General features: G+C 35.4%; 2 protein-coding genes across 4 annotated transcripts; both read left to right on the top strand.

Moving 5' to 3' along the window:
* Window positions 1–850: 850 nt before the first annotated feature.
* paip1 (poly(A) binding protein interacting protein 1) lies at window positions 851–17,709 on the top strand. Its single transcript, XM_084115081.1, has 11 exons — window positions 851–1,216; window positions 4,201–4,328; window positions 4,407–4,604; window positions 5,469–5,581; window positions 6,441–6,552; window positions 8,928–9,053; window positions 9,285–9,391; window positions 10,077–10,194; window positions 11,643–11,697; window positions 12,610–12,688; window positions 16,814–17,709. The coding sequence occupies exons 1-11, from the start codon at window positions 1,081–1,083 to the stop codon at window positions 16,899–16,901; spliced, it is 1,260 nt and encodes a 419-aa protein (XP_083971207.1). The 5' UTR covers window positions 851–1,080; the 3' UTR covers window positions 16,902–17,709.
* A 950-nt stretch (window positions 17,710–18,659) lies between these two features.
* Window positions 18,660–25,616, top strand: cUnh5orf34 (chromosome Un C5orf34 homolog). 3 transcript variants are annotated; one of them, XM_084115712.1, is made up of 12 exons: window positions 18,660–19,023; window positions 19,478–19,567; window positions 19,669–20,273; window positions 20,428–20,526; window positions 21,317–21,437; window positions 21,550–21,641; window positions 22,364–22,433; window positions 22,511–22,660; window positions 23,558–23,679; window positions 23,762–23,884; window positions 24,154–24,194; window positions 25,292–25,616. In XM_084115712.1, exons 1-12 carry the CDS (start codon window positions 18,829–18,831, stop codon window positions 25,459–25,461), a joined length of 1,878 nt encoding a protein of 625 aa, XP_083971838.1. In that variant the 5' UTR covers window positions 18,660–18,828; the 3' UTR covers window positions 25,462–25,616. The 3 variants fall into 3 exon arrangements, with proteins under 3 accessions (XP_083971838.1, XP_083971837.1, XP_083971839.1); XM_084115711.1 differs by having other exon boundaries at window positions 18,713–19,023; window positions 22,508–22,660; XM_084115713.1 differs by lacking the exon at window positions 20,428–20,526 and having other exon boundaries at window positions 18,713–19,023; window positions 22,508–22,660; window positions 25,292–25,603.
* The last annotated feature ends 2,070 nt before the right edge of the window (window positions 25,617–27,686 follow it).

Below are 27,686 nucleotides of genomic sequence, written 5' to 3'. Positions count from 1 at the left end.
ATTGCCACACTCAAGAGATGACTTTATTGGGACATGGGACCCTTTCTAAAGCATGATGGGAATAATTTGTTCCGTTTGATACATTTTTGACACGCATTGAAGTGCTGAATCAATTTGCCATGCATCAGATACCAGCAATCTCATTTTTTTTAATTTATGAGAAATATATATCAGTAAAACATGCTTAACTAAAACTATTAAAAAAAATTCAGTAACTTAAATGAATCTGGAATAAAATATACATTTTAGATGAAAAACATATTAAACGTATTAAAATGTAAAACAAAAACAGAAAATGATAAATGTTGCCTTGTAAACTAACTGAAATAACCTTAAATAATTATTAAAACCAACATTTAAATAAAAATAAAGCTAAATAGAACTAAAAAAACTAATTAATAAATATTATAATAGTATATAAATAATACTAAAATAACACTGCTACAAAATATTTGGTGCCAAACTAGCTGAGTGGATGGGTTACTCATTGTGTTTAATGTAAAGTTTTATAATCTTTTGTTTTAAATTGTATGCATGTCCTACATTTTATCAAGCTGTAAAAAAATATATAAACCTCATAAAATAGTTGAGCAACTTTTTTTTTCAGTGTTCATTTTTTGTTAAAGAAAAATGCTTTCTTTCTTTCTTTTTTTTTTATGTAGGACCTATTTTATGGAAAATACATAACAACAACAATAATAAATACATAATAATTGTGGTATTTTCGTCTAAAGTGTAGTAAACATGCTTAAAGCTTAACATTTCCTACATCTTTTTGAAAAGACATGATTTACTGCAACATCTTCACTAGGATGTTTTGTTTTTTCATTTCCAATAGATGGCAGTGCTCCTCTGATGAGCAGGTATTTCTGGAGAATGACTGAGGAAGTGATTAGTTCTTTATAGACTAGGCTAGGGCCAGATGCCAGAAACAGAAATAGTAAACATGAAAGTGAGAAGCAGACTGTAGATTGAAGCTGTCTGTGTCTGTAGTGTTCAGCGGCCTCCTGAGATCTGATCCGTGTGTCTATTCGTGTCTGACGCCAGACGGGGACAGAGAAGATCAGCGAGAAGAAGATCATGTACAACAACAACAACAGCACACCATCCTCCTCCTCCTCATCCGAGGCTGGAGATGCTAGAAGTTCGCTGTTTAACCCGGGAGAGCCGCTCAGACAACCGCGAACGACTCCTCCGGTGTCGGACGGCAACTTAGGTGAAGTAAAGTTCACTGCTAGCTGACATGCTAGTCCGCTAATAACCACCTCTGTGAAGTAGCTAACTGTGTCAGAGGCTTTTGAGGGGAATATAACGTTATTCGCACATTTCTTTGTCTTTTTTGTTTAGTCCTCTATTTGAGTCAGGCTCGGTTAAACAAAGCAGAACATGTGGTTTAATTAGCCTGTGGAGTGACTTGAGTCTACGGCAGTTAATGCTAATCACTGTTTATCGTGATTTGACTTGTATACAGACTGATATATGTATTTATATTTATATTTATATGTTTTTTACAATTTCAGTAGAGTTGCCTATAGATATATAGACAGACAGACAATCAGATAGATTCATACATGAATAGATGGATGGATATATAACGTTAGGTAGATGGATGCATTGTTCGATAAATTCAATGGATAGAAGTTGATGGATAAATGAATGAATAGATAGGTGGATAGATATAGATTGATAGATTAATGGATAGATATAGACAAATGCATATATGGTAGATAGATATAGATGGATAGATGAATGGGTAGATGGACAGATGGATAGAAAGAGACACATGGACAGATGGAGATAGAGATAGGTGGATGGATGGATGGATAGATAGACAGACAGACAGACAGATGGATGGATGCATGCATGGATAGATAGACAGATTGGTAGATAGATAGATAGATAGAAAGACAGATGGACAGATAGATATATGGATAGATGATGGATGGATGGATGGATGTATCATGCATATATATAGATAGATAGACAGCACACATAGACAGATGATGGATGGATGGATGGATTGATAGACAGACAGACAGACAGATGGATGCATGGATAGATAGACAGATGGGTAGATAGATAGATAGATAGATAGATAGATAGATAGATAGATGGATAGAAAGATAGACAGACAGATGGACAGATAGATATATGGATAGATAGATGATGGATGGATGGATGTATCATGCATATATATAGATAGACAGCACACATAGACAGATGATGCATGGATAGATAAGATAGATAGACAGATGGACGGATAGATAAATGGATAGATAGATGATGGATGGATGGATGGATGCAGAGATAGATAGACAGATGGACAGACAGACAGATACAGTTAGGAAAATAAGTATTTGAACACCCTGCTATTATGCAAGTTCTCCCACTTGGAAATCATGGAGGGGTCTGAAACTGTCATCGTAGGTGCATGTCAACTGTGAGAGACATAATCAAAAAAAGAAAAAAATCCAGAAATCACAATATATGATTTTTTAACTATTTATTTGTATGATACAGCTGCAAATAAGTATTTGAACACCTGTCTATCAGCTAGAATTCTGACCCTCAAAGACCTGTTAGTCTGCCTTTAAAATGTCCACCTCCACTCCATTTATTGTCCTAAATTAGATGCACCTGTTTGAGGTCGTTAGCTGCATAAAGACACCTGTCCACCCCATACAATCAGTAAGAATCCAACTACTAACATGGCCAAGACCAAAGAGCTGTCCAAAGACACTAGAGACAAAATTGTACACCTCCACAAGGCTGGAAAGGGCTACGGGGAAATTGCCAAGCAGCTTGGTGAAAAAAGGTCCACTGTTGGAGCAATCATTAGAAAATGGAAGAAGCTAAACATGACTGTCAATCTCCCTCGGACTGGGGCTCCATGCAAGATCTCACCTCGTGGGGTCTCAATGATCCTAAGAAAGGTGAGAAATCAGCCCAGAACTACACGGGAGGAGCTGGTCAATGACCTGAAAAGAGCTGGGACCACCGTTTCCAAGGTTACTGTTGGTAATACACTAAGACGTCATGGTTTGAAATCATGCATGGCACGGAAGGTTCCCCTGCTTAAACCAGCACATGTCAAGGCCCGTCTTAAGTTTGCCAATGACCATTTGGATGATCCAGAGGAGTCATGGGAGAAAGTCATGTGGTCAGATGAGACCAAAATAGAACTTTTTAGTCATAATTCCACTAAACGTGTTTGGAGGAAGAAGAATGATGAGTACCATCCCAAGAACACCATCCCTACTGTGAAGCATGGGGGTGGTAGCATCATGCTTTGGGGGTGTTTTTCTGCACATGGGACAGGGCGACTGCACTGTATTAAGGAGAGGATGACCGGGGCCATGTATTGCGAGATTTTGGGGAACAACCTCCTTCCCTCAGTTAGAGCATTGAAGATGGGTTGAGGCTGGGTCTTCCAACATGACAATGACCCGAAGCACACAGCCAGGATAACCAAGGAGTGGCTCTGTAAGAAGCATATCAAGGTTCTGGCGTGGCCTAGCCAGTCTCCAGACCTAAACCCAATAGAGAATCTTTGGAGGGAGCTCAAACTCTGTGTTTCTCAGTGACAGCCCAGAAACCTGACTGATCTAGAGAAGATCTGTGTGGAGGAGTGGGCCAAAATCCCTCCTGCAGTGTGTGCAAACCTGGTGAAAAACTACAGGAAACGTTTGACCTCTGTAATTGCAAACAAAGGCTACTGTACCAAATATTAACATTGATTTTCTCAGGTGTTCAAATACTTATTTGCAGCTGTATCATACAAATAAATAGTTAAAAAATCATACATTGTGATTTCTGGATTTTTTTTTTTAGATTATGTCTCTCACAGTGGACATGCACCTACGATGACAATTTCAGACCCCTCCATGATTTCTAAGTGGGAGAACTTGCAAAATAGCAGGGTGTTCAAATACTTATTTTCCTCACTGTAGATAGGTTATTGCAGTCTTCGGAATAAAGCTGGTTGTGAGCGAGATGGTTAATCTGGCCAAATCTGTCATGTGACCTGAGTGGAGAAGTCGTCTTTATGGAGTTGCCTTTGCATCTACACAAGTCTTTATTATTATTGTTTCCCAAGTTTTAGAATAGTCATCAAAACTATGAAATAACACAGATGGGAATTATGTTGTGACTAAAAATGTTAAATGGATTAATTAAGGTCTTCATTGCTTCATCTTCCAGACAGCAGATCCCCTGTACTTTCTAATTCAGGACACAATAGCAGCAGTGCTGCAGATGCACTGGTGAGGAACTCCAAACTGTCTGCTGCCGCACCTGAGTTTGTCCCAGGATGTTATGCATTATGCCAGGTGAGTCTTTGTGGCCCTTTAAAAAAACCAAAAAAAAAACATTTACCCGGATGTTAGTCTAATATTCTCTCTCTATAGGGTGATGTGTATTCGGATGAGCCTGAAGAATATTACGCTGAGGCCTCACTGGCTGAATTAGTTCAGGATTTTGTAAGCCATCTGAACTCGTCTCCGGGGTCCTTTGAGTCAGAAATTGAGTATATCACAGACACGCTGAACAGCTGGGTCACTACAGAGGAGATACTGCAGGAGCTCGTGGAGCTCATCTACGTACAGGTGTGCTTGTGATGAGTTTCTCAGAATGGATCTGTGTGGTATCCTGTCAAAGTGCGCATCCTAAAGGAATAGTTCACCTGAAAATACATTTTTCTGTATTATTTACTCACCCTCATGTTGTTCCATAATTATGACAGAATTTTCAAATTTGAGTGAACTATCAAAATTAGGGTCGACTTCATACCAAACGTTTTGACTTTGGTACCATACTAAGTTATACTTTCCAATTATATCTTTTGTAACAATATACACTACTGTATCAAATCAGCATTTTAGAATGTTTTCTGAAGGATCATGTGACACTAAAGACTGGAGTACTGATGCTGAAAATTCAGCTTTGCATCACAGAAATAAATAATATTTTAAAGTATATTAAAATAGAAAACCATTATTTTAAATTGTAATATTATTTCACAATATTATAGTTTTTATGTATTTTTTTTATCAAATAAATGGAGACTTGATGAGCATAAGAGACTTATTTTAAAAACATTAAGAATAGTAATGTTTCCTAACTTTTGAACGGATATATATATATATATATATATATATATATATATATATATATATATATATATTATACACACACACACACACACACACAAGTGCATTTTTCAAGTGGACACAAATGTGAATAATATGAAATAAAAATAATGACAAAAAGCTGCATGAATTTTACTCTAAATTGTGTATTTTTTTTTTAGTTTTGCATGCTCATTGTGTGTTCTGTTGAAAAAGCATGCATGTAACTTGAGATGGCCTCTGTAACACCTTGGGTATTTTTATATTATGGATAATCATTTATTAAATTTTGTAACTGGTAAATCTCAAATCATGCATCAGTGCTGTATTTGCTTTCCACAGTCCACGTCTCTCCCTAACTTCGCCTACACTGGTGCGCGGCTCTGTAACCATCTGTCTCATCACATCCGCCTTACTCCAATCAACGGTAACTTCCGACAGCTCCTGCTGAAGAGGTAAACCATTAAAAAAAAGCCTGCTTAAACGGTAAAACTATGCAACTTTTTGCCCTCTAGCGGTTAAAAAACAAAACTTCATGCATTTTGCAGAAGAACATTGTTTTTGGTTGTGCTTCAGCTCTAACTGTGTGGATGAATATGGTTATCATACTGCTCATAAAACAAAACCAGTTTAGATGGAAAGGATCTCAAACTGACTAGCTAAAGACATTACTGTATCTTTACCCGTTAATAGACACGTTACTTCCTTGAAAATAAATTCCAGCACAGCGCTACAACAACCATAATGAAATGAGCCTTCACAATAGATAATGCTTTACAGTGAACTCTGTTAGAGAACTATATATGGTAATTTATCTGCTCAATTAAACACCTTACTCTACTGTTGAGTAATAAAAACACCATCATCTCTGCGTCACTTTTACAACGTTTCAAATTCGTCAGTTCTCCCGTCTCTGAAAAGCAAAGCCAATGTTGATTCTTGTTTTATTACGAGCTCTGTCTCGTTCTCCTTTTGCCAGCAGACTCTCCTCTGTTCGTCGTTTGTTTAAAACAGATGCACATAATAATTTGTAAGACAAAAACACATTTTGGAAGAAAAATTGATCATTTTTTGACTCATTATTTAAAATATTATTAATTTTGAATAAAAAAGTGATCTAATAATCTATCAGTCATAATCTTACAGCTGACACCTAAGTCAGAGTTTTCTGGGCGTGTTTCACAAAAGTAGCTTGACTTTTTGTTCTTAAAGTCACTGATTTCTCCCCTTATTAGCCTTTACTTTCAGTTTTGTTTACTCTCATTTTTGTAAGTTTCATTTATACTTAAACTCCATTCTGTGGTGTTTGTGTAGGTGTCAAACTGAGTATGAGCGGAGGGAGCAGTCCATGAGAGGAGATCCAGAGACCCAGAAAAAGTTTCACTCATATGTGCTGTTTCTGGGGGAGCTTTACCTTAACCTGGAGGTCAGTTCACAACCAGTGCTTTTCTTTTCTTACCACAAAATATGACACATATGGTTATTACACAGCTCTCTGGAATACAGTCTAATAACCAATGGACCCTTTTTATAGACTGTGATGATCCGCAGTTATCAACATCGCAAATCTAGTAAATTAAAAAAAAAATGTAATGTACATTTAGAACGCTATATATTGTGTTATATTACACACTTAAAAGTGCTGGGTTGATTCAACCCAATTAGGGTAAAATATGGACAAACCCAGCCGTTAACATGGACAAACCCAACCATTGGTTTAAATTTTTAAATAAACCAGTTTTAAACCGATGGTTGGGTTTGTCCATGTTTCTAATACAATGGCTGAGGGAATGACGGCAAATTTGAAATCTTTCTCTCTGACCAACGTAATCAATCTTGCTATATTTTTTTCCTCTTTTGGAAAGTCATGGAAACTCTATCATGGCTTTTTTTCTCTTGCTGTTGGAGCAAATGGAAACACAAAAAAATTATATATTTGCAGTTGTCTCCCATTCACCTCTATTGAAGTTTACCCAATGACGAATTTCACTTCTGAGAACCCCAGAAATGTGAAAAGAGTCCATAGAAATCAATAATAATTTACTATATAGTTCACTAGACGTCATATAGGTCATACAAGATTGACTCATGCATTTCTGCTTAAAGACAGAGACCCAATTTTATGTATGTTCTGAAAGACCCCTCCTTTCCATCAAACATGTTTTATTTTACTGTCCCCCTTTTAATGCAAGTAGACAACATTTCAATGTAGTAAGCTCTCTTTAAGGACAGTAATGTTGTCAGAAATATCGATATTTCAGTATGTATCAATACTGAAATATCTGAAACTGTTCCAATACTCCTTTCTTCAGTATCGATACACCGATACCAGCTGCACTTTTTTGCTGTTCTCTCCGTCAGCGAGTGACACGCACCCGCCTCCTCTCATTCAGTCGTCTCATTCACTCCAGTTAAATAGTATTGGAGTGACCGGGTCTGAATTTCGGCACGGTACACGCATAATAAAGCCGCCTCTGACATACAAGTGCCAAAATTAGTTCTTTTTCGCAGCTTATTAATGGTCAAATACACTAAAAAATAATGTCACAATGCCCATCTTGGTGAGTATTAACATAAATAGTCGTAAACAGTTCTGGAATTTTGGATCCGTGCGTGCGTCAGGTCTTAAAGAGACAGCAGCTTAATAAACGTTAATCAAACTACAAAAGACAAAGAGAAAATCACTTACTGCTCTTGATTGATTAACTCGTGTAACTTTAATTGATTAATATGTATTTTTACAATAAAGTTTATCCAATGTTATTTTAAATTTGATTATTTTGTTTCTTACCCGAATACTACTGTTAGACCAACCTGAAATAAATAAAGCAGTCTATTTCATTTGTATCTTTAATCTACTGTATTTATTTGTGATATGGTTAGTAATGTTTATTTGTTCTTATTTTATTACTTTTTTAAATTCAATTTACCGTTTGAAATCAAACTTCCTTGTGCTTTGTGAAGCTATTGCAACAAAATTACCCCATTGCAAAAACAAATACATTGAGTTAGAAAATATTTGTGAGATAATTTTAATGGTAATTGATCAACGTTTATATATGAAAAAGCTTAAAAGCTTCATCATATAAAGTGATCTCAACATGAGAAAATGTTTGATTGCCTAGACTTTGAATAGAAAGACAAAAAAAGAAATAATAATAAAAATATCTAGATGAGTATATGATGAGTCAGAATTTTATATCTCCGTTTTTATATATCTGTCTAATAAACTCCTCATTTATAAGTCTCTTTGGATAAAAGCATCTGCAAAATAATTAAATATAGATTATGGACAGTTTATTTATTTATTTATTTATATTATATTTAAATATTTCTATTTAGTTTAAATTTGTTTTTATTTATTTCCAGTTAGTAATTTTTGTACTTCAACTTATTTCAGTTAAACTTTTTTTTACATTTTTTCATCTCATATTTATGTTTTGATTTTTTTTTTTTTTCAGTTTTAATTCAGTTAACCATTTAAAAAAAAAAAAGTTTTAGTTTAGTTAAATTTAGTTAATTTAACTAACCCTGGTACATTCAGTCGTTCATCCTTACTAAGTAAACCCCAGGGCAGAGCTTGATCTGCTATGTCTGAGCAAATTATGTAATCTAAAGCCTAAACCAATTAAAACCCTTTGTCTATTCCTTTGCATAATCTAGCATATAAAACCTGACATATAAATCTGCTTGAATTCAAATGTCAAGTTTTGTCTTTTTCAGTGTCTTTCATATTTGTAGCTGGTTATTCAAATATGAACAGCTACAATTTTAAATTTCAATTATTTTAATGTCTTTCAGGTGAAAAGTGGGAAAGGCACACCGGGACGAGCTAATGTCTTACTGGGAGCGCTTAAGGATCTTTTGAACACATTATTCTCTCACCCAGATGACCCAAATCTAATTTGTGCTGTCAAATTACTCAAGGTGTGAAATATTCCTGTTCTTATACAGTGCAACTGCAGTAACTGTAAGACTAAGTAGAGCCAATACTTTGCAGGAGTTATCAAGCGATCTCAGGACTCAGCTTAAGATCATTTGATCAACTTAAAACACTGAAATGGAATAATACCTTTAATTTAATCAATCCTCAGATAATAATGCTCTACTAAGCTATTGGCGCTGACTTGCGTTGTTTTACTGTACTGATCTGACAAGCTGAGCGGCTCCATTCTGGATGACACATGGAAGGAGAAAGGGCAGTCAGACATGAGTGAGATCATCAAGAAGATTGAAGACATCTTGTTGGACGCCAAATGCAGCCGGTGAGTGAAAAGTGGCCAAAAGTGATGTCCAGCTTAGGAAAATTGACATCTTCACTCTTTATTTAAATATTGTTAAAGATTTATTAAACGATTTTGTAAGCATATTGCGTTGTTGGGTTTGGAGTGAATTGTTTTATATTTGTGATAACGCAATGAAACCAAATTGTGCAGACATTATTTTTGGCCAGGCTGTCAATTAAAGAAATTATGACTTAAAACCAAGAGAGAACCAATTAAATATTAATAACTGTAATGTTGTAGTCAGTGTATGCTTTTTACTCTGAGCTTTTTTTACATGGTAAAATAAAAACCTGTAGCTGTTGTTTTCCTTTTTTGCCAAATAATCTTGTCTGGTTGGTTCTTCCGTGTTTTGGACTTTAAAATATTTTGATGTAGGGTCAATGATGATAAATATCCCCTCCGGACATCACTTTTGCTCACTACTGAATGCATGTAGTGTTGAGGTTTATGAACCGCATTGTCTGCACTCCCATTGGTGATCACTGACTGCACACTTGCATAAGAGCACAACTTTTCAATTGTTGTTGTTTCTCATGACGATATAAAAATGTAACCTTCCAGTAGCTTTTTTGCTGCGTATGACTGTCAGTGTGAATTGCCTTTATATTGATGAGAGCTGTTCAGCTGCATTATTGAGATGTCTATTGTATCTGTGCTTTTGTAGAGATGTCAGACAGATGCTATTGAAACTGGTGGAGTTACAGTCCAGTAACTGGGGGCGAGTTCTCACAGCCGCTGTGTCCAGTGATGCTACACCTGACAATGACCCCAACTACTTCATGGTGTGTATATGCCGAAGAAATTTAATTCATTCAGATGCACGTAATTTTGGAGTAAAATGTCTATCTGTGACAGTGTCTTATGCTCCCAAAGGCTGCATTTGTTTGATAAAAAATACAGTGAAAACAATAATACTGTGAAATATTATTACAATTTAAAATAAATCTTTTCTATTTGATTATATTTTAAAATGTAATTAATGCCAGTGATGGCAAAGCTGAATTTTCTGCAGCAATGATCAGTTTAATGCATTCTTGCTTAGTAAAAGCATTATTACTAGGGGTGGGAATCTCTAGGCACCTCACGATTCGATTCCGATTCAGAGGGTAACGATTATCGATTATTAACGATTTTTTTTTTTTTACTTACTTGGTACTTTTAAAGCAAAGTATTTATGATGACCCATAACGAACTTACTTCCAATACTTCCTATATTAATTTTATTAATAAAACAAATGGAAGTGATTTGGAAAGTCAACTGTAAGGTTACATTTGCCAACATATGTCCCAACATTGCAAAGAACCAACAGGAAAATAAATGTGTACCTGTAGCAGCATACTTGTAGTAAATGATTACAAACTTCAGCATATTCTGAATCTCTAGCATTTAATTATAGACTTCTAACCAACATCCCTCCTGTTATTTCCAATGAGCAATATAATCTTCAGACAAAAAAATTTTTTGCTGTAGCAAAACCACAAACAGTTTTCGTTAAAAAATATAGAATGATGTACCAGCAGCTCTCATACAAATGTAATGCTGGACATACGCATATTCCGGATAATTAGTAACATACAAAGCCACTCTTATACACAACTAAATAATAAAGAGTTATGACTTGAAATGTTTGCTGTATACTACAATCAAAAACAGCTTATACAAAAAAAGTGAATGAACATTTGCAGAGAGCACAGTCAAAATGTAACTTTTTGTTACTGAAATTGCACATATTGCAGTATAACGTACGTATAACAGATCGGTTTACACACAGTGTACTGATGTGAAAACTAAACAATACAGAAAGCAGCTCTCATACAAAAATACTAAATAGGTAACAATGAAATTGCCAATTTTACATACGTTAGCTTTTAACGAAAAAGGTGCCGTTCGAATTTGGCGCTCATCCATCATGAGTCTGTTATGTATGTGCGCGACTCTGTTATGTGCGTGTCTCTGTTACCCACAGACTGTCCGCGCACTGCATGTCCGCTTATAGTTCCGCCTTTTGCGTTCCGTCAATATTACGTTATTAGAAAAAATATATATATTTATTTTTTTAGAAAATCGATTTTTTGATATTTGTGAATCGATTCAGAATCGTCCGCATCGCGATGCATCGAAGAATCGATTTTTTCCCCCACCCCTAATTATTACTATTATTATTTTGTAAAGTACTCTGTGACAGTATCTTTGGTGGCTCTCTTACTGTGTTTCTCTCATATTCCTCAGAATGAACCAACCTTCTACACAGCTGATGGGACGCCTTTCACAGCAGCAGATCCTGGTGAGTGTGGTGTGACCCGTGTACAGACTTCAGCAAGTGGCTGAATATCACGAAACCATGTTCCAGTCCAAAAAAACAAAGCCTATTTTATGACCATTACTAATACTTGCATTAAGTTTTTACATATTTTTGTATAAATTATGTAAGTTTTAAAAATAATTTTCTACCAAATGTTCATTATCATAACATGTTTTTTTTTTGTCGTTTTTTAAAAAAAAGATTAATAATAATTACTATCTTTTTTAAATGTATATTTTTTAGTTCATTTCACTAAAATTAAGATATATTTTTTTCAGTACAATTTTTCATGTTTTTTTATTTTAAAAAAAGTCTCATGCTCACCAAGGCTGCATTCATTATACAAAAATACAGTAAATATTTTGAAATATTACTACAAAAATAAAATAACTTTTCTTTTTGAATATATTTTAAAATGTAATTTATTCCTGTGATGGGAAAGATGAATTTTCGAATGAATTTTTTTTTAATGAGAAATGTATTTTGATTGTTAAGACAAATGACACAATGCTCATACAGGTTTAATTTTCTCTAAGTGATGTATAATTTCCTTTTTTCTTTTTCTTTTTAAATTTGGTTTAAAATATGATTGACATGTTCTTGACAGGATTCTACTAAGTTGTTCACATTCAATTTGATTCACATTTATTTGTACAGCACTTTTCACAATGCATTTCGTTTCAAAACAGCTTTAAAAAAACAAACATGTTTCTACATTACAATTTAGAGTAATCTGTTGGTGACTGTCAAAATATTGTCCATATGGCAGAAATGTACAGTTCAAAGATAATACAAATCATGCAGTTAGCAAACATCATGTATTCATTTAAGCAGAAACAATGAGCAAGTTAAAGTGTAATTTGTCCTCAATTTTTTATTTTTTTCCCACCACAGAATACTCAGACAAATATCAGGAGATTCTAGACAGAGAAGACTACTTCCCTGATGCATATGAAGAGAATGGAAATGAATCGTGAGTAGATGTTTGTACATTTGTGTTCAGAATATCCATTATAATGTCCGTTTACTGCACAACTTAGTAATATAGTAAAGCTGAGAGGATAGTGAGGCCAGCAGCAGCAGCAGCAGTTAGCGTGGCCTAGTGTTATTTTGGTAACACTTTACAATAAGGTTCCTTTATTAAACATTAGTTAATGTATTAACTAACATGAACTAACAATGAGCAATACATTTATTACTGTTTTTGTTAATCTTTGTTAATGTTAGTTAATACAAATAAAACTGTTCATTGTTTGTTCATGTTAGTTCACAGTGCATTAACTAATGTTAACAAGATTTTAATAAACTATTAGTAAATGTTGAAATTAACATTAACAAAGATGAACAAATGCTGTATAAGTGCAGTTCATTATTAGTTAATGTTAACTAATGTAGTTAACTAATGAACCTTATTGTAAAGTGTTACCAATATCATTGACATAAAAAAAGTGTCTATATAATTTTTATTTATTTTTAGATATTTATTTTAATAAGTTAAAATAAATGAAAACAAGAAATTTTGCCATAAGCTGAAATCAAAAATATAATAAAAAATACATATATTTATTAAATATTTATTTATTTCAGTTAAATTTTATTTTATTTCAAGTAACAAAAGTTTTTTTATGGTTTTAGTTATAACTAAAATAACCCTGGTGTGTGACCATCCCCTCTGCTCAAACTCCAGTAATTGTCCTCATCACAATGATGCTTGGTGGAGTCAAAGAGCAAATTTTAGTGAAGTCAGCAGTCCAGGGAGAGCACTCTACTCTAACAGTTTTGTTTTAAACTACACAGTTGCAGTGAGGCTCTTACAATAAAGAAATCCATGAACATAATAAAAATGTTTAGTTCATAGTGTAGTCATCCAATCTTATATTGATGATTTAGACAACTGCACACATTTATTTATAATTAACTGGTTAATCAGTAACCAACTATTAATACTATCAGTTAAACATTAAAAAATGTGCTATACATATAAAATTGGGTTTCTAGGAGAGAGAAAAAGAAAAAAAACGATAATTTGCGTACAAGTCATTTTATTATTACATTAATGTAAAATACCGGTAAATAAAGCTAAATGTTTACGAACATTATAAACACTGTAAACATAGCTATAGGCTATTTTAGTTCCCCTCACTCCATGATAAATCCTGTAAATGTAACTTTATTCAGAACTGAACAAGAATACAAAATAAAACTAGCTAGCCTATTTAAAATTAATCCATTTAAAGCAAAACTGAAACAGAAACCAGTGTCACGTAGCCCACCTCTCTCATTGTGCAACAAATCCAAATGATTCTATATTCGTGATGTATTTGGATGCTAAATTATTATTTATTATGTAAACTAGGCTTTGTACTTAACTAGCATTCTAATATCCACATAAAACATCATCCTTCACGTGTGCAGAAATGTGCTTGGTATAACACCACAGTGAGGCGGTGGTCACGCTCAACAGCACAGATTATACTATGGACTATTTAAATTGAGCAGTGTAACTCTTTATGTTTGGTTTGACTGTTTTTTATTCTGATAATGAACAGGCTGCAATGTCAAGTTAGCAGTGCTAGAACTGATATGTGTGTGTGCGCGCAAGGCGATCTGCACAATCACTTGAGTTTTTTTCCTGATAACAGCGGAAACAACTTTATATACTCAGTCATTTATGGTCATACTTTTATAATAGAATATTTAATAATAAAATGTATAATGTGTAATAAATGTTTGTATTCAGACTATTTTAGACTGGTTCGGGTCGTACCGCTGGGGAGTAGCCCAGTACCTGTCATAAGCCGCGTTTCCATTACCCTTCAAATTGCACAAATTGAAATTGCGAATTGAAAATATGCTTAATGGAAATACGTAATTTTCGCAAAAACTCCCATTTATCGCAAAAAAGTTTTTACGCTCGCATGAGGTGGTTTTTCAGGCAATTCGAAAAAAGAAATATTTCGCAAAACTGCAATGGAAACAGTTTTTGCGCATTTACAGTCACCTGACTTAGAAGACGCGGTGTGTTTGGACAGAATACGAGTTATTTATTAAATTCATATAAGACAAAATAATTACAGGAATAATGGATTCTAAACCTCAAATAAATGCCACAATCAAGACCTCGAAGCAGATATGAGGGAGAAACACCCAGAAACAGCTCATATGTGCCGCTCACAAGTATAATAAGGGTCGTTCCTCACCATTAATGCTTGGAAAACACACATACATCTCCTTCGATTAATAATAATGGCCAGTGCAGTGGCTGGGATAAGTACATAAACCTCCATTTTGGAATGATTTTACTGATCACGAGAGGAAAAAATTAAGTTTTAGTCGCATAACATCGGTTAATGGAAACGCCGTCATTTCGCAATAGTTTTTTGTCTGTAATGGAAACGCGCCTACAGACATAAACAGAGAGAAGTAGCTCTGGCTGCAATGTTCATCCGCAAGACGCATACAGTTCTGTTTATTAATCGCTAGAGCGCCAAAAGTTACGGACTACAGCTTTAAATAACCAAACTTTAACAACACAAGGGCAGATCCCTCGAGCGCAGCTGATGACGCCTTTAAAGGAACACTCCACCGTTTTTTCATATTAAACTATGTTATTCCCTTAACTAAGACGAGTTGATGCATACCTCTCTCGTCTCAGTGCGTGCACTCAATCGCTCTGGCGCGCGGCGACACTTAGATAGCACTTAGCTTAGCCCAGTTCATTCATTAGGGACCAAACAGAGATGAAGTTAGAAGCGACCAAACACCTCCACATTTTCCCTATTTAAATACAGTTACACGACCAAGTATGGTGACACAAAATAAAACGTGGCGCTTTTCCAAAGCGGGTAAAAAGGATAACTATAATGTATGGCGGAATAGCACTTGGGACTCGGGAGCACTTCGACTCGGCGCAATAAAAAGTCACATTGGTTGTAATGACAGAAGTGAGAGGGAGAGGATTTTTCAGGAGTGATGATATTACTGCGCCGAGTCGAAGTGCTCCCAAGTGCTATTCCGCCATACATTATAGTTATCCTTTTTACCCGCTTTGGAAAAGCGCCACGTTTTATTTTGTGTCACCATACTTGGTCGTGTAACTGTATTTAAATAGGGAAAATGTGGAGGTGTTTGGTCGCTTCTAACTTCATCTCTGTTTGGTCCCTAATGAATGAACTGGGCTAAGCTAAGTGCTATCAAAGTGTCGCCGCGCGCCAGAGCGATTGAGTGCACGCACTGAGACGAGAGAGGTATGTATCAACTCATCTTAGTTAAGGGAATAACATAGTTTAATATGAAAAAACGGTGGAGTGTTCCTTTAAAGGACAAATCCAGTGAAAAATGAACCTGGGGTTAATTAACACATGGTTACCGAGTTGATCGTTCCCTGCGATGCGTTTTCATGAAAATCGAATGTATAGAGTTTTATCTTTAAAAACAGATTAGCTCATAACAGTAGTATATGGGGCACAGAGTAAGTAAAAGTAAATCGCTAGTTAATACCACTAACAAGGCTCAAAATAGCCTCACACTAACACGGTAACATAATGAGGGTCCCTACATTTTATAAAGACAGTACATTACACGTTTACAAGCACGGCGTTCGTGACTCGATTAGTCGAGACTGTTTTCCAAGATGGCTCCTGCATGTAAACGCGTAATGTACTGTCTTTATAAAATGTAGGGACCCTCATTATGCTACCGTGTTAGTGTGAGGCTATTTTGAGCATTGTTAGTGGTATTAACTAGCGATTTACTTTTACTTACTCTGTGCCCCATATACTAGTGTTATGAGCTAATCTGTTTTTAAAGATAAAACTCTATACATTAGATTTTCATGAAAACGCATCGCAGGGAACGATCGACTCGGTAACCATGTGTTAATTACCCCTAGGTTCATTTTTCACTGGATTTGTCCTTTAAGTGATGCTTGAGTGACCAAGAATATTCCAATTTACCAATATCTTTGCTTCGATTCCTCCGTCCTCATTTTAGCATCCTCAGGAGGGTGGAGCTTAGACGCGAGGAAAGGAAGCGAGAACGCACAAATAAAAGGCCATGTAAATAAATATCTAAGCTTTCACTGTTCCATCTGTTTCAGTTCCGATGATGATGATGAAATGGATCCAGAGATCGAGGAGGCGTTTGAGAAGTTTTGCATGGAGTCGGACGCAAGAAGAAAGAAATGAGAGACTGTGAGATTGTCATGTTAACGCATTACCCGACCAGCTGGAATGTTTCAGAGTGGGCGGAATCAAGAACATTTTGGTTGATTTTCGTTTAATTTCTCAACATGCACTTCTTGGCTACAATGTCACTGGATTTATGGCTGCATTGGTTTAGTTGAAATGCAGAATAATTTGCAAGGCCATCAAATTGTCAGTAGCCATTGGGTTTGGCATTTGGGTTGTGAGGTTTATTTTATGTGTGTTCTGATTTATCAAACACCCCCCCCCCCCCCGAAAAAAAAAGTTTGCAGTGAGATTTTAATATGAGCCGAAGAGTAGCATCATCAAGTGTACGTGTGGTTTGTTTGCAGATTAACTGCTCAGTAAATGTAGGAGAAATGAGGCGGGACGCATCGGTTTGTGTTTTACTCCTCAAGGCATTGCCATTTAAAGTTACAGTGCACAGAGAGTAAGACAAAGTTTTAAGAAAACAAAACTACTGTTCTTCCTTTCACAGATTCTCCTCGAATCTTTTCTTAGCGTTCTACTTTCAATTTATGCACATGTTTGAGGAAAGGAGAAACCCCAACTTTAAAGTCTGTTTTTTTTTATTTTTTTTATGCAGGGATACATTTTCCACATCATATGTTAAGCGTGTTAAATCAGAAGAAAAGCTCAGTACAGTTTTGGGGCTTTACACAGATTCATCCGGCACTGTGATTTACAGATCACGAACATCTCATGGATCCCAGATAAAGGAATGTTTATTTTAATATAGCTGTAAATATTATTTGCTGCATTGTTTGCCTGCAATAAATCTTTATTAATACACTGTCTCTTTGTGTTTCTGTTGGTTAGAACTGAGCTGTTTTGGTTTTTTTCTTCTTTAGATAATGGACTGTTAGATGAGATGTTGTCCAACGTGTTTTGCAATCTGTAAACTCTTTCATGCATGGCGTCCCCAGTTGCATACCAGTGAATGAAAGTATATTTTACTCCAATGTAATATACAATATAACATTAACTATGACCCTTTATTTGGCTTTTGTAAAACTGATGATGATTTACAAAGTAAGAAAACAAAATTCTACTGATATTCAGTAAACATCTTTTATGAAAACGTTTATTTATTTGCAATTGTAATGCAATATGCAAAAAAAGTGGTGAATATTTCAAACTAAAATAATGAAAAGATAGCAAATCATATATCTAAATTAAATCTTGATCCATGTTTGTTAGCTCAGGTTAAATCTTTACACCAAGGGGGCGACAACAGACACACAAGAGTTATGAGTGCTGTAGAAGAAGTGGTTCATCCAATCAACGTCGTTCTCTTCATGAACCGCGAAAATTTACATGGCAACTAAAGACAGTCCGATTCATTTCTGAGAATCGGTTCTTTTGAACAGAACAATGAATTCATGTCAAATAATTGAATCAAAAAACGATTCGGCGATTATTTGGTGCATGACATCCTGACGTTGCAATAAAGTCTTATCTAGGAACACATGGGTGGCTGATTATGATGTGTGTTTTTTTTCGAGCAAGTTTAATCAATAAAAGTGTTGTAATTTCGTGTCGCAGTTCAGTTTAATATAGCTTTAAAAATAATTCAAATCTACATTAAAAAACTTTTGACTTCCAAATTTTGATTTAATGCAATTTATTTGAACTGAGTCATACAATCAAATAGGACATTTTATTTGTAACATTTCTTCTTTCCTCTCTTCACTCCCGGGTTTGTAAACCAGTTCTGTCGATTCATTCAAAAGATCCGACTCGCAAGAACGATCTATTTACGAATCGCACAATTTGACTCGCGGCTGTGGAGTTTGTTTGTGTCTCTTCAGTGATTTTTAGTGTTTACGTTTAGACCCTCGCAGTCAAATGGTTATTTTGTTGTTTTGAGTTCCAGCCGTAGCGTTTTCAGTGTCATGTTGAGTGAGTCATGTGTTCAGTTAGGTTTATGGTCATGTATGTGGACGAGTCTGTGGATGTGTATTACGCAGACGGGTGCAGACTTCAGCTCTCACCCTGCGGATCTGAATTCATGATAGAGAAACACTTGTCACCCTCTGCACACCCGCTACAGCCCAGAGAGAGAGTCAGACAGAGAACAAGATTCGCCATCAGCGAGTATAAGGTACACATATCACCCTTTCATCTGTATAACTATCAAAACTGTGTCAGTGTAATGCTAAACGTGTTGTGTCTGACTGTTGCATTGCAGTCTATCTATCTATCTATCTATCTATCTATCTATCTATCTATCTATCTATCTATCTATCTATATCTGTCTGTCTGTCTGTCTGTCTGTCTGTCTGAATAACTCACCATGTGCTGTTCATACCATATAATCTATCTGTCTGTCTGTCTATCTGTCTATCTATCTATCTATCTATCTATCTATCTATCTATCTATCTATCTATCTATCTATCTATCTATCTATCTATCTATCTCACCTTCTGCTGTTATACCATATCCCTCCATTCATCCATCCATGAGCTGTATTTTGTTTGTCTTAAGTATTTTACTGCTGTGAATATGGATGCACAGTATAAAATTAAATCACTTATTTTTTCTTTCTCTTGTTTAGGCACTGGTAGTGAATGCTTTGGCATTCAGAAACAAGTATGCAACTCATCCATATTTGCCTGAAGAGCTCATAACAGTGGAATTCAACAAGGTTAGACTGTCCTTAAGATGTACCTTTTATTACTGAAATCATGTAAATCCAGCTTAATTTCTCATTTATGTTTATTTGCTTAACCAAATGCTCATTTGCAGAAGTTCAACCGTGCCATAACTGAGGTTGAGTGGCCTGGGTCTGACTCTTGCACCACTGGGTCGCATGGAGAGATCACAGTTTGCTCTGTTGATGGACATGCTGAACTGGTTCTTTCCTCTTCTGGAGAAGAGTTCACGGTGGAGTTTATCTGTTGGTCCAGCCAAAATGAAGTAGAGTCGCAGTATTTGCAGCTTCAAGGTCACCAACACAAAAGCACATGTTTATTAAGTGGCTTGTCATTAAAATCCACCAAGGTTAAGGGTTTAACCTCCTCAGTAAGTGCTTGGATGGACGATCCTGGGTCAGTCGGAAAAGCCCCCAATATGGAAAGACTGGAATCAACAAGCTTGAAGTCTGAAAAGGTGCATGTGTACACCACAGTGATCCAGCAGTATTCCCGAGTGCTTTACCCACAGATGTGGTGCTATCCTCTCTCATTGGCTGTCAAGCAGTGGGAATCACAGAAAACTAAAATAAATACTATAAATGGGCAAGATAGGAAAGGTTTAACAGACAGCGAAGATCGACAAACATCTGAAACAGGGATGAAGACTCATCTTCCCAAATCATTGCCTTTAAAATGTCCCTCTCCTCATCAGCACAGGTGAGGAACTCCAAACAAACACAACATGCAGTCTCATCTCATCTCTCTCTCTTTGGCTTTATTTATGGATGAATCTCTCGACCTGTCAAGAACTGGTAATATTTCACCCCTCAAATAAGTATGTCATCCCCAAAATCGACCATGTGATGTTCAGGTGGAGGTATAACACTGTGAATCCTGATTTGCTGGAACAGGAAGAGGAAGTCACAGCTGAGTTGGTGAAAGTGGTCTGGTGCAAAGGCATTGTATACCGGTGATTACCGATTCATTTCATGTTCATACACCATTACCTATTGCATCATCTTAAAGACCATTACTGGGGTAAAAACTTTACCAAGGGCAAAAATATAATTTGTAAGGATCCCAATAGGTTACATTTTTATACATATATATTATGTGTGTGTGTGTGTGTATATATATATATATATATGTATGTGTGTGTGTGTGTGTGTATATATATATATATATATATATATATATATATATATATATATATATATATATATATACACACACTTTCAGTAGTATATGATATTTTTTATATTATGCCTTTCCATATTTCAATTAAAAGATGATTTTATCTAATCATTATTCTTAAGGATTGGTTTCAAATTGTATGAAAAAAAGCAATATATTTCAGTATATTTACTTTACTTTTGATTCATGATTTGTTTGCACACAGTCCTTAAATGGATAGTTCACCCAAAAAAATATTTTGATCCAAAACCAGTGTGATTTTCTTTCTTCTGTAAAACATAAAAGAAGATATTTTGATGAATGTCTGTTATTTTTGTCCATAAAATGAATGTCGAAGGGGTCCAATGTGTTTTGGTTTCCCAGAATTTTTCAAAATATCTTCATTTGTGTTCCACAGAAAGAAAGTCATTTGGAAAGGTTTGAAATGACATGAGGTTGAGTAAATGATGACGGCTTTTTCATTTTTGGGTGAACTGTCCCTTTAAGGACTATGTGCCAAACAAATAGAGTATGCATTAGACTTAAACACTGACTGATGATGATTTCATGTATTTTCTCTCCTTTAGTATAGTAGATGGAGTGATACCGATGGTTGAAATCTCACCTGGTGATGGTTCTGTCATTAGATCCAATGGTGTTTTAGCCAATTACTTCACACATTACAAAGCTGGAGCTGCTCACAGAGATGTAAGACAACACTATCAAGATGTGCTTGGTCTCAGGAGAGGCTGATGTACTGATGCAGAGAGCATTACATGAATGAATGGTTCAGAAGATGAGTTGATTTCTGTGTTCTCAGGCAGTGGAGTGTGTGTATTACCTGTGTGGTCTCCCACCTGACGTACCGGGTCAGCTGTATTCTGTCCAATCTATTGTCACACGGGCCAGCAGGTGAGATGAGAGGTTACTAGCGTACAGCTCACATTAAAACCAAAACCAATAGACAGGATTCCAGGATAACTCATAATGTCATAATATTCCTAAATAGAGGAAAATTCCTATTTATAGAATTCAGTCACTAGGGGGTGATAAGGAGACCCAAAATGTTGCACTGCAAAGCTATTGAACAATTGTGTTTGCTAAGTCAAGCATCACTGTTAACGCATTTATTCAGCAAGGATGCATTGAACTGATAAAAAGTGACAGTAAAAGACATTTATAATGTTACAAAAGATTTCTATTTCTAATAAATGTTTTGTTTTTAACTTTCTATTCATCAGAGAATCATTATGGTTTGACATAAATGATTCAATATTCAATGCTGACAATAACAAGGAATGTTTCTTGAGCAGCAAATCAGCATATTAAAATGATTTCTGAAGGATCATGTGACACTGAAGACTGGAGTTATGATGCTGAAAAATTCAGCTTTGATCACAGGAATAAATTACATTTTAAAATATCTTTAAATAGAAAGCAGTTATTTTAAATTGTAATAATATTTCTCAAAATGACTTTTTTCATCACATAAATGCAGCCTTGTTTAGAATAAGAGAGTTCTTTCAAAAACACATTACCGACCAATAACTTTTGAATGGTAGTGTATAATTTGTGTATTCCACAAACTACATTACACGAAACAAAGAAAGACCATTTTGTCTGTGTTTTGTTAGGATTCTGAAATGTTTCATCCAGGCCAGAAGCTCCCTGAGGGTCCCGCTCTCTCTTTACTGCTGGAACGAGGTGTGTGTGACGGAGACTCGCTCCATGTCTGGTGTATATGTGTGTGTGTGTGATGATAACGGTTCTGTCTTCAGCAGGCTGCGGTGTGTGATTGTGTACGTGTAGTTCAGGAGGTGACGGTGGCAGGTACAGGACGTTTCAAAGCTCTCTCAGACGGGACGGTCGAGGTCTTGTTCCTGGATGGAGTTAGGGCTCAGATGATGTGGAAGTCTGACACACCTGCACAGGTACATAAACATACTGTGTGCATTTCAGTAGCGTACAACTACACACTGATCATGAACCATCTCACCAAACTGCTTGTTTACTCCCACATTTAATCAGCTCTTCACCAGAGACTATTTGTTAATGCGAAATGCTTACATCGATTCACATGCTAAGTTTTTAGTAATTTAGGGGGATTCAAACTCAAATTTGCATCATCGAGTTTTTCATAAATTAAAAATATTAGTTAAATATTATTATATTAATGTAATATATTATTTGTATATATTAAATATTGATCATTACATTACAATGTATGGTTATATTGGTGTATATAAATGAAAATGTAATGTTCATTTGGTGAAAAACACTGAATATGCCAGTTTTATATTGGTATCATTAAGATAATATAGTTTTTATTAAAAACAAATTTAATTAGTTTTTATTCTTATTTTGTTTTTAATTTAAAGTTTTAGTAATTATGTTGTGTGCTATGTCTATAGTTTTAATTCAGTTTTTGTTTTAGTTTATTTTAGTACATTAAAGTCAAACTGAATTAAAATGTTGCCTTGGCAACTAGCTGAAATAAAAAACAATTAAATGTATATATTTTATTGATATAATAACTCAGGATTAAACCAGATTTTTTTTTTTTATATATTTAACTTTTTTAAAACCTTTTTTTTTTCTTATTCTTATTTTACATTTTAAAGGTATATATTAATTTTTTCAAATGTATTGTTTTAGCTACATGGCCCAGTCCTAATCAGCATGCCAAATGCTCAATAGAGCGTAAATAAAGTTACATTGGAACCATGTCAATAAACAAAGTTTAAAATCCTGATTTTTTTTTTTTTTTTTTTTAGTTATGAATGCATGATTTTTAGATATGCGTTTTAGTTATGTGTTTGTAATGACAGTGTGGAGAAATGGAGCAGAGACTCAAGACAGAAGCCAAACCGTCTCACAGCTGGTGCCAGCTCAGTTTGCCAGATGGGCACCAAACTCTTGTCCAAGTCGAGACAGACAAAACATATCACAGGTAAAGAGATAATGAAAAAATCAATGCACCAATTACTTAAGAAAATACGTAATTTCCTATTATACATCTCTCTCTCGCTCAGGTATGTGTCGGTAGTAGTGCAGTGGTGTGACTGGGTAAAACAGACAGAACAGAGCATGAGCGCAGTGGGTGTGGCTCTCTCAGACTCCGCCCATTCTGACACTCCTCAGCCAATAACATGCAGGTATTAAGGAACTCTTATTCCCTGTATCATCTTTATTATAGTATTATAGTGATGCATATCAATCACTCTCTCCCAGAAATCGGCTCTCTATGTTCTTTCCAGGGTATTTTAAAATATAGTTATCCAGTATAATTGCTTTTTTTATGCAGTGAAATTGAATGGAGGATTGCCACAACAAACTTATTTGTCTCTTTACTAAGTTTAATGTATTTCAAAGTGTAAAAGGAAAATCTTCCCCTTCATCATCCTGATTTCTTTCACCCCTACAGGTCTGTTGTTTCAGAGCTGGAAAAGATCAAGAGGTTTAACTGTATCCTTTTTTTTTTTTTTGCTGAGATTATATGTGTATGTTAGGGCTGTCAAAATAAAATGATTATTTTTTTAAATAAAATAAAATAATTTTAATAATTTTGAATATTCGTCGAATCAAAAATAAAAATCCACATTCTAATTTTAGCTGTGCGTCAGTCAGTCTTATCAGTGGCGAACGAGATGTGATGATGATGTAAGAGTTGTTGTTGCGTTTTAAAGGTATAGCGGAGGATCTTTCCGAATTTTAGATAAGACCCGCCCTCTCCACTTTTTGAAAAGTTTGATTGATTCACCAGAATGATTGACAATTAGGAGGACCAATAGTATAGGCATTCCACCCGGAAGTAAAAAAATCCTCCGCTATACCTTTAATGTTTTTCTTAACCTATCCAGTTGAACCCACTTGATGCAGCGCTGCTGCGTTGTTCATTCAAAACATTGCAGAAATAGAGAAGCTCAATGCGATCTAAGTTACGTCAAAACCGTAACCAAGCCTTTTACACAGAAGGCATTTTCTGTGCTGTTTTCTATGTAAACAAGCGCTGGACGGACATATTTGACCTTTAGACTCGGGTCTCGCAACAGAGAGTCACATGTTTAGAGAGCTACGTAAAGTAAAAGAAGTTCAACTTTTAAAAAACATGTCTCGAGACATTGTGGGTGTTTTTCCATTCCACTGCATGTTTTTAAATGCAAAAAAGTACTCTGTCTGAAAGAACTCTTTGTGGCTCTTTGTATTAAACTATGCATAAATATTTGATGCTGTTTTGTTCATAATCGTTTATGCAATTTATGAAATTATATTTAATTTATAAACGTTAGTTTAAATGTAAAGCACTCTTTTGTACAGACTGTCATGTTATTTCATTGCTCTGAATAAACCATTGCAGTGCATTCATATTTTGCTCATTGCGCCCTCTTGTGGCCTCAGGAGACCTAACTGAAATTATGACTTTTAAATTCAAATATAATTTGAATATTAGTAATATTTACATTTACAGTTTTTCAGCCATTTTGACAGCCCTATTGTATGCGCTTTGTTTATGCAGAAGTTGACTATTGAGAGCAGGATGTTTCTTTAACACAAACCATCAGTTTTGTTGGAGAACAGCCCTGTCCTGCGTTCTACAGCGAGACCTTCGAGATGTGAGCGTTCTCCGGATCTCTCCGAGATCAAACTCACAGAGAACTGCATCTCTGAGGCTCTGCTGAAAACCTCCAGAGCCATACGGGACATCGACACGCTCTTATCGGACAGACCGTAGGCTAGACACGCACAGTTCTAGAAGAGCTTTCCAAAAACATTACCCAAAAAATTGTCTGGTTTTATGGATCAGGGAAATGGAAACGAGGCTGTATGGGACAAACATGAATCTCACTAAACCTGTCAAGAACATGTCTGGGTCATATTTTACCCCACAAAAAAAAAAAAAAAACATGGTCAAAAGACAATTTTATTGTGCCTATTTTCAGGAACTTCAAGCACATTTTCCCCCAATCCCCATTATTTTAATACTCTCTCTCTCTCTCTCTCTCTCTTTTTATATATATATATATATATATATATATATATATATATATATGTGTGTGTGTGTGTGTGTGTGTGTGTGTGTGTGTGTATATGTATATATATATATATATATAAAGCAATTATATTATTAAAATCGTAAGTATTTATATATTATAGTAGTATTTGTTATACTGCCTTTATTACTTTTAAGAATAATTATAATAAAACAATTATGGAAAAATGTGCTTAATTGTACAAAAATGTCTGAGAAAAAAAAAGGAGCAATAATTTTAATTTTCATGCAAAATATAATTTATAATTATTTTTCTTCTTTTGAATTTTGAGGTGAAATATTACCTAGATATGTTTTAGCAAGATTCACCCCTTAAAGCCATTGATTACATATTAATTTTCCTCAGTTTTGTTTCCATTGACTGTTTCACACACACACACACACACACACACGTCTTCCTTTTTCATTGTCACAGTTAAATGATATTTTTAAGGTTTTGTTTAACATTATACTATGCAATATCATATCTGATTGTGATTGAAATGACTTATTAAATTATTGTAGTTCTCTTTGCCCTATAAATACGTGTTCTTGACTCATTGATTTAACTGAGTGTGTTTTGCTTAAACGTTTAAACGGATAGTTCTCCCAAACATGAAAATTGTCATAATTTACTCAGGGCCGTTTGAAGGAATTTGGGGGCCCCAAGCAAAATGGACATGGAGGCCCCCCCAAACACCAATGGTTGATGGTTATTATAAAGTGTTACCGAAAAGATATGTTAGCATTTCCATATTTTGATATTAGAAGGGAAGGGATGCAGCTGCTTTCACAACTACCAATGCTTAAAAACATCCAGAGCTAATGTTTGATATGCACGGAATTTATTGTGTGGTATTCCAAAAATAGATTATCACGGTGGAATAGTTAGTATAGCATGCTATCTATGCCACTTTCATCAAAACCTATTACAAAGCTATAGCAATGTCATGTCATTAAATACTATAACAGATCTGCGTCTTCCTTATCCCGTTAAAAAAAAACATATTACAGTATGTAACCATATTCCGTCCGTTCGAAAAAAAGGTTGCACTAACTGTTCGTTACAAGCAGCATTTGCCTAACAACCCTAACCCTAACATAATATTTTTGCTAGCCTACCTGCTGCAAAATTACACCATTTGTACAAGACAAATAGAGCTATTTTATCCAGTGTAATTTATCACTTACCACTATCTTGTTTTACTTGCATAATTCCGCTTCATGATGACTGCCGAGGAGGTTTTGTATTTTGCCGGCAGCAGAGATCACGTGGTTGGCTGGCTGCTGTCAGCGACTACTGAGGGGGGCCCCCTTGAGGGGGATCCCGATAACAGTTTCATTGCACTTTACTGCATTGACTATCAAAGGGGCGCTCACACAGTTTGTCGTTGCATTTTATTCTTAACCAGTCGTTGTCTTGGGGCCCCAGGCCAGCTCGGGGCCCTAAGCAATTGCTTGGTTTGCTTGCCTTGTCGCGAGGGGCCTGCATTTACTCACCCTCATGTCGTTCCAAACCCGTAAGACTTTCGTTCATCTTCTGAGCACAAATAAAGATTTTTGATTAATCTGAGAGCTTTCTGTCCCTCCATTGACAGCTACACAACTACTACTTTAACGCTTCAAAAAGTTCATAAAGTGATCGTAAAACTAATCCTGTTAGTCCAAAACTAGTCCAAATTTTCTGAAGGGATTCAGTCGCTTATATGATAAACAGATTGAATTTAGGCTTTTATTCACATTTAAACATTGATCAGTGAACATAAACAGAAGCTCAACTGAACCTGCTTGACACGTGAGAACAAACCTCATTGGTTCTTGCTGAAGCTCAAACATGCTGCGTAACACGAGAATGAACCTCATTGGTTGCCACACGTCAAACAAACAAGCTTGAGCTTCCGTTTACCACAACTGATGTGTAAGTTGAT

The sequence above is a fragment of the Abramis brama genome, assembly GCF_963993115.1.
Source record: "Abramis brama genome assembly, chromosome: 5".
Classification (NCBI taxonomy): Eukaryota; Metazoa; Chordata; class Actinopteri; order Cypriniformes; family Leuciscidae; genus Abramis; species Abramis brama.
The sequence above is the reverse complement of the archived record's forward strand: the minus strand, read 5'-3'. Positions and strand labels throughout refer to the sequence as shown.

Bases quoted from the DNA above. Each gene is read 5' to 3' on its own strand.
- cUnh5orf34 (XM_084115711.1), top strand. From the start codon at position 18,829: ATGTGTTCAGTTAGGTTTATGGTCATGTATGTGGACGAGTCTGTGGAT. The intron at 19,568-19,668 runs GTTAGACTGTCC...GCTCATTTGCAG, and splicing joins TAACAGTGGAATTCAACAAG to AAGTTCAACCGTGCCATAAC. The intron at 23,885-24,153 runs GTATTAAGGAAC...TCACCCCTACAG, and splicing joins CCTCAGCCAATAACATGCAG to GTCTGTTGTTTCAGAGCTGG.
- paip1 (XM_084115081.1), top strand. From the start codon at position 1,081: ATGTACAACAACAACAACAGCACACCATCCTCCTCCTCCTCATCCGAG. The intron at 4,329-4,406 runs GTGAGTCTTTGT...CTCTCTCTATAG, and splicing joins GATGTTATGCATTATGCCAG to GGTGATGTGTATTCGGATGA. The intron at 6,553-8,927 runs GTCAGTTCACAA...AATGTCTTTCAG, and splicing joins AGCTTTACCTTAACCTGGAG to GTGAAAAGTGGGAAAGGCAC.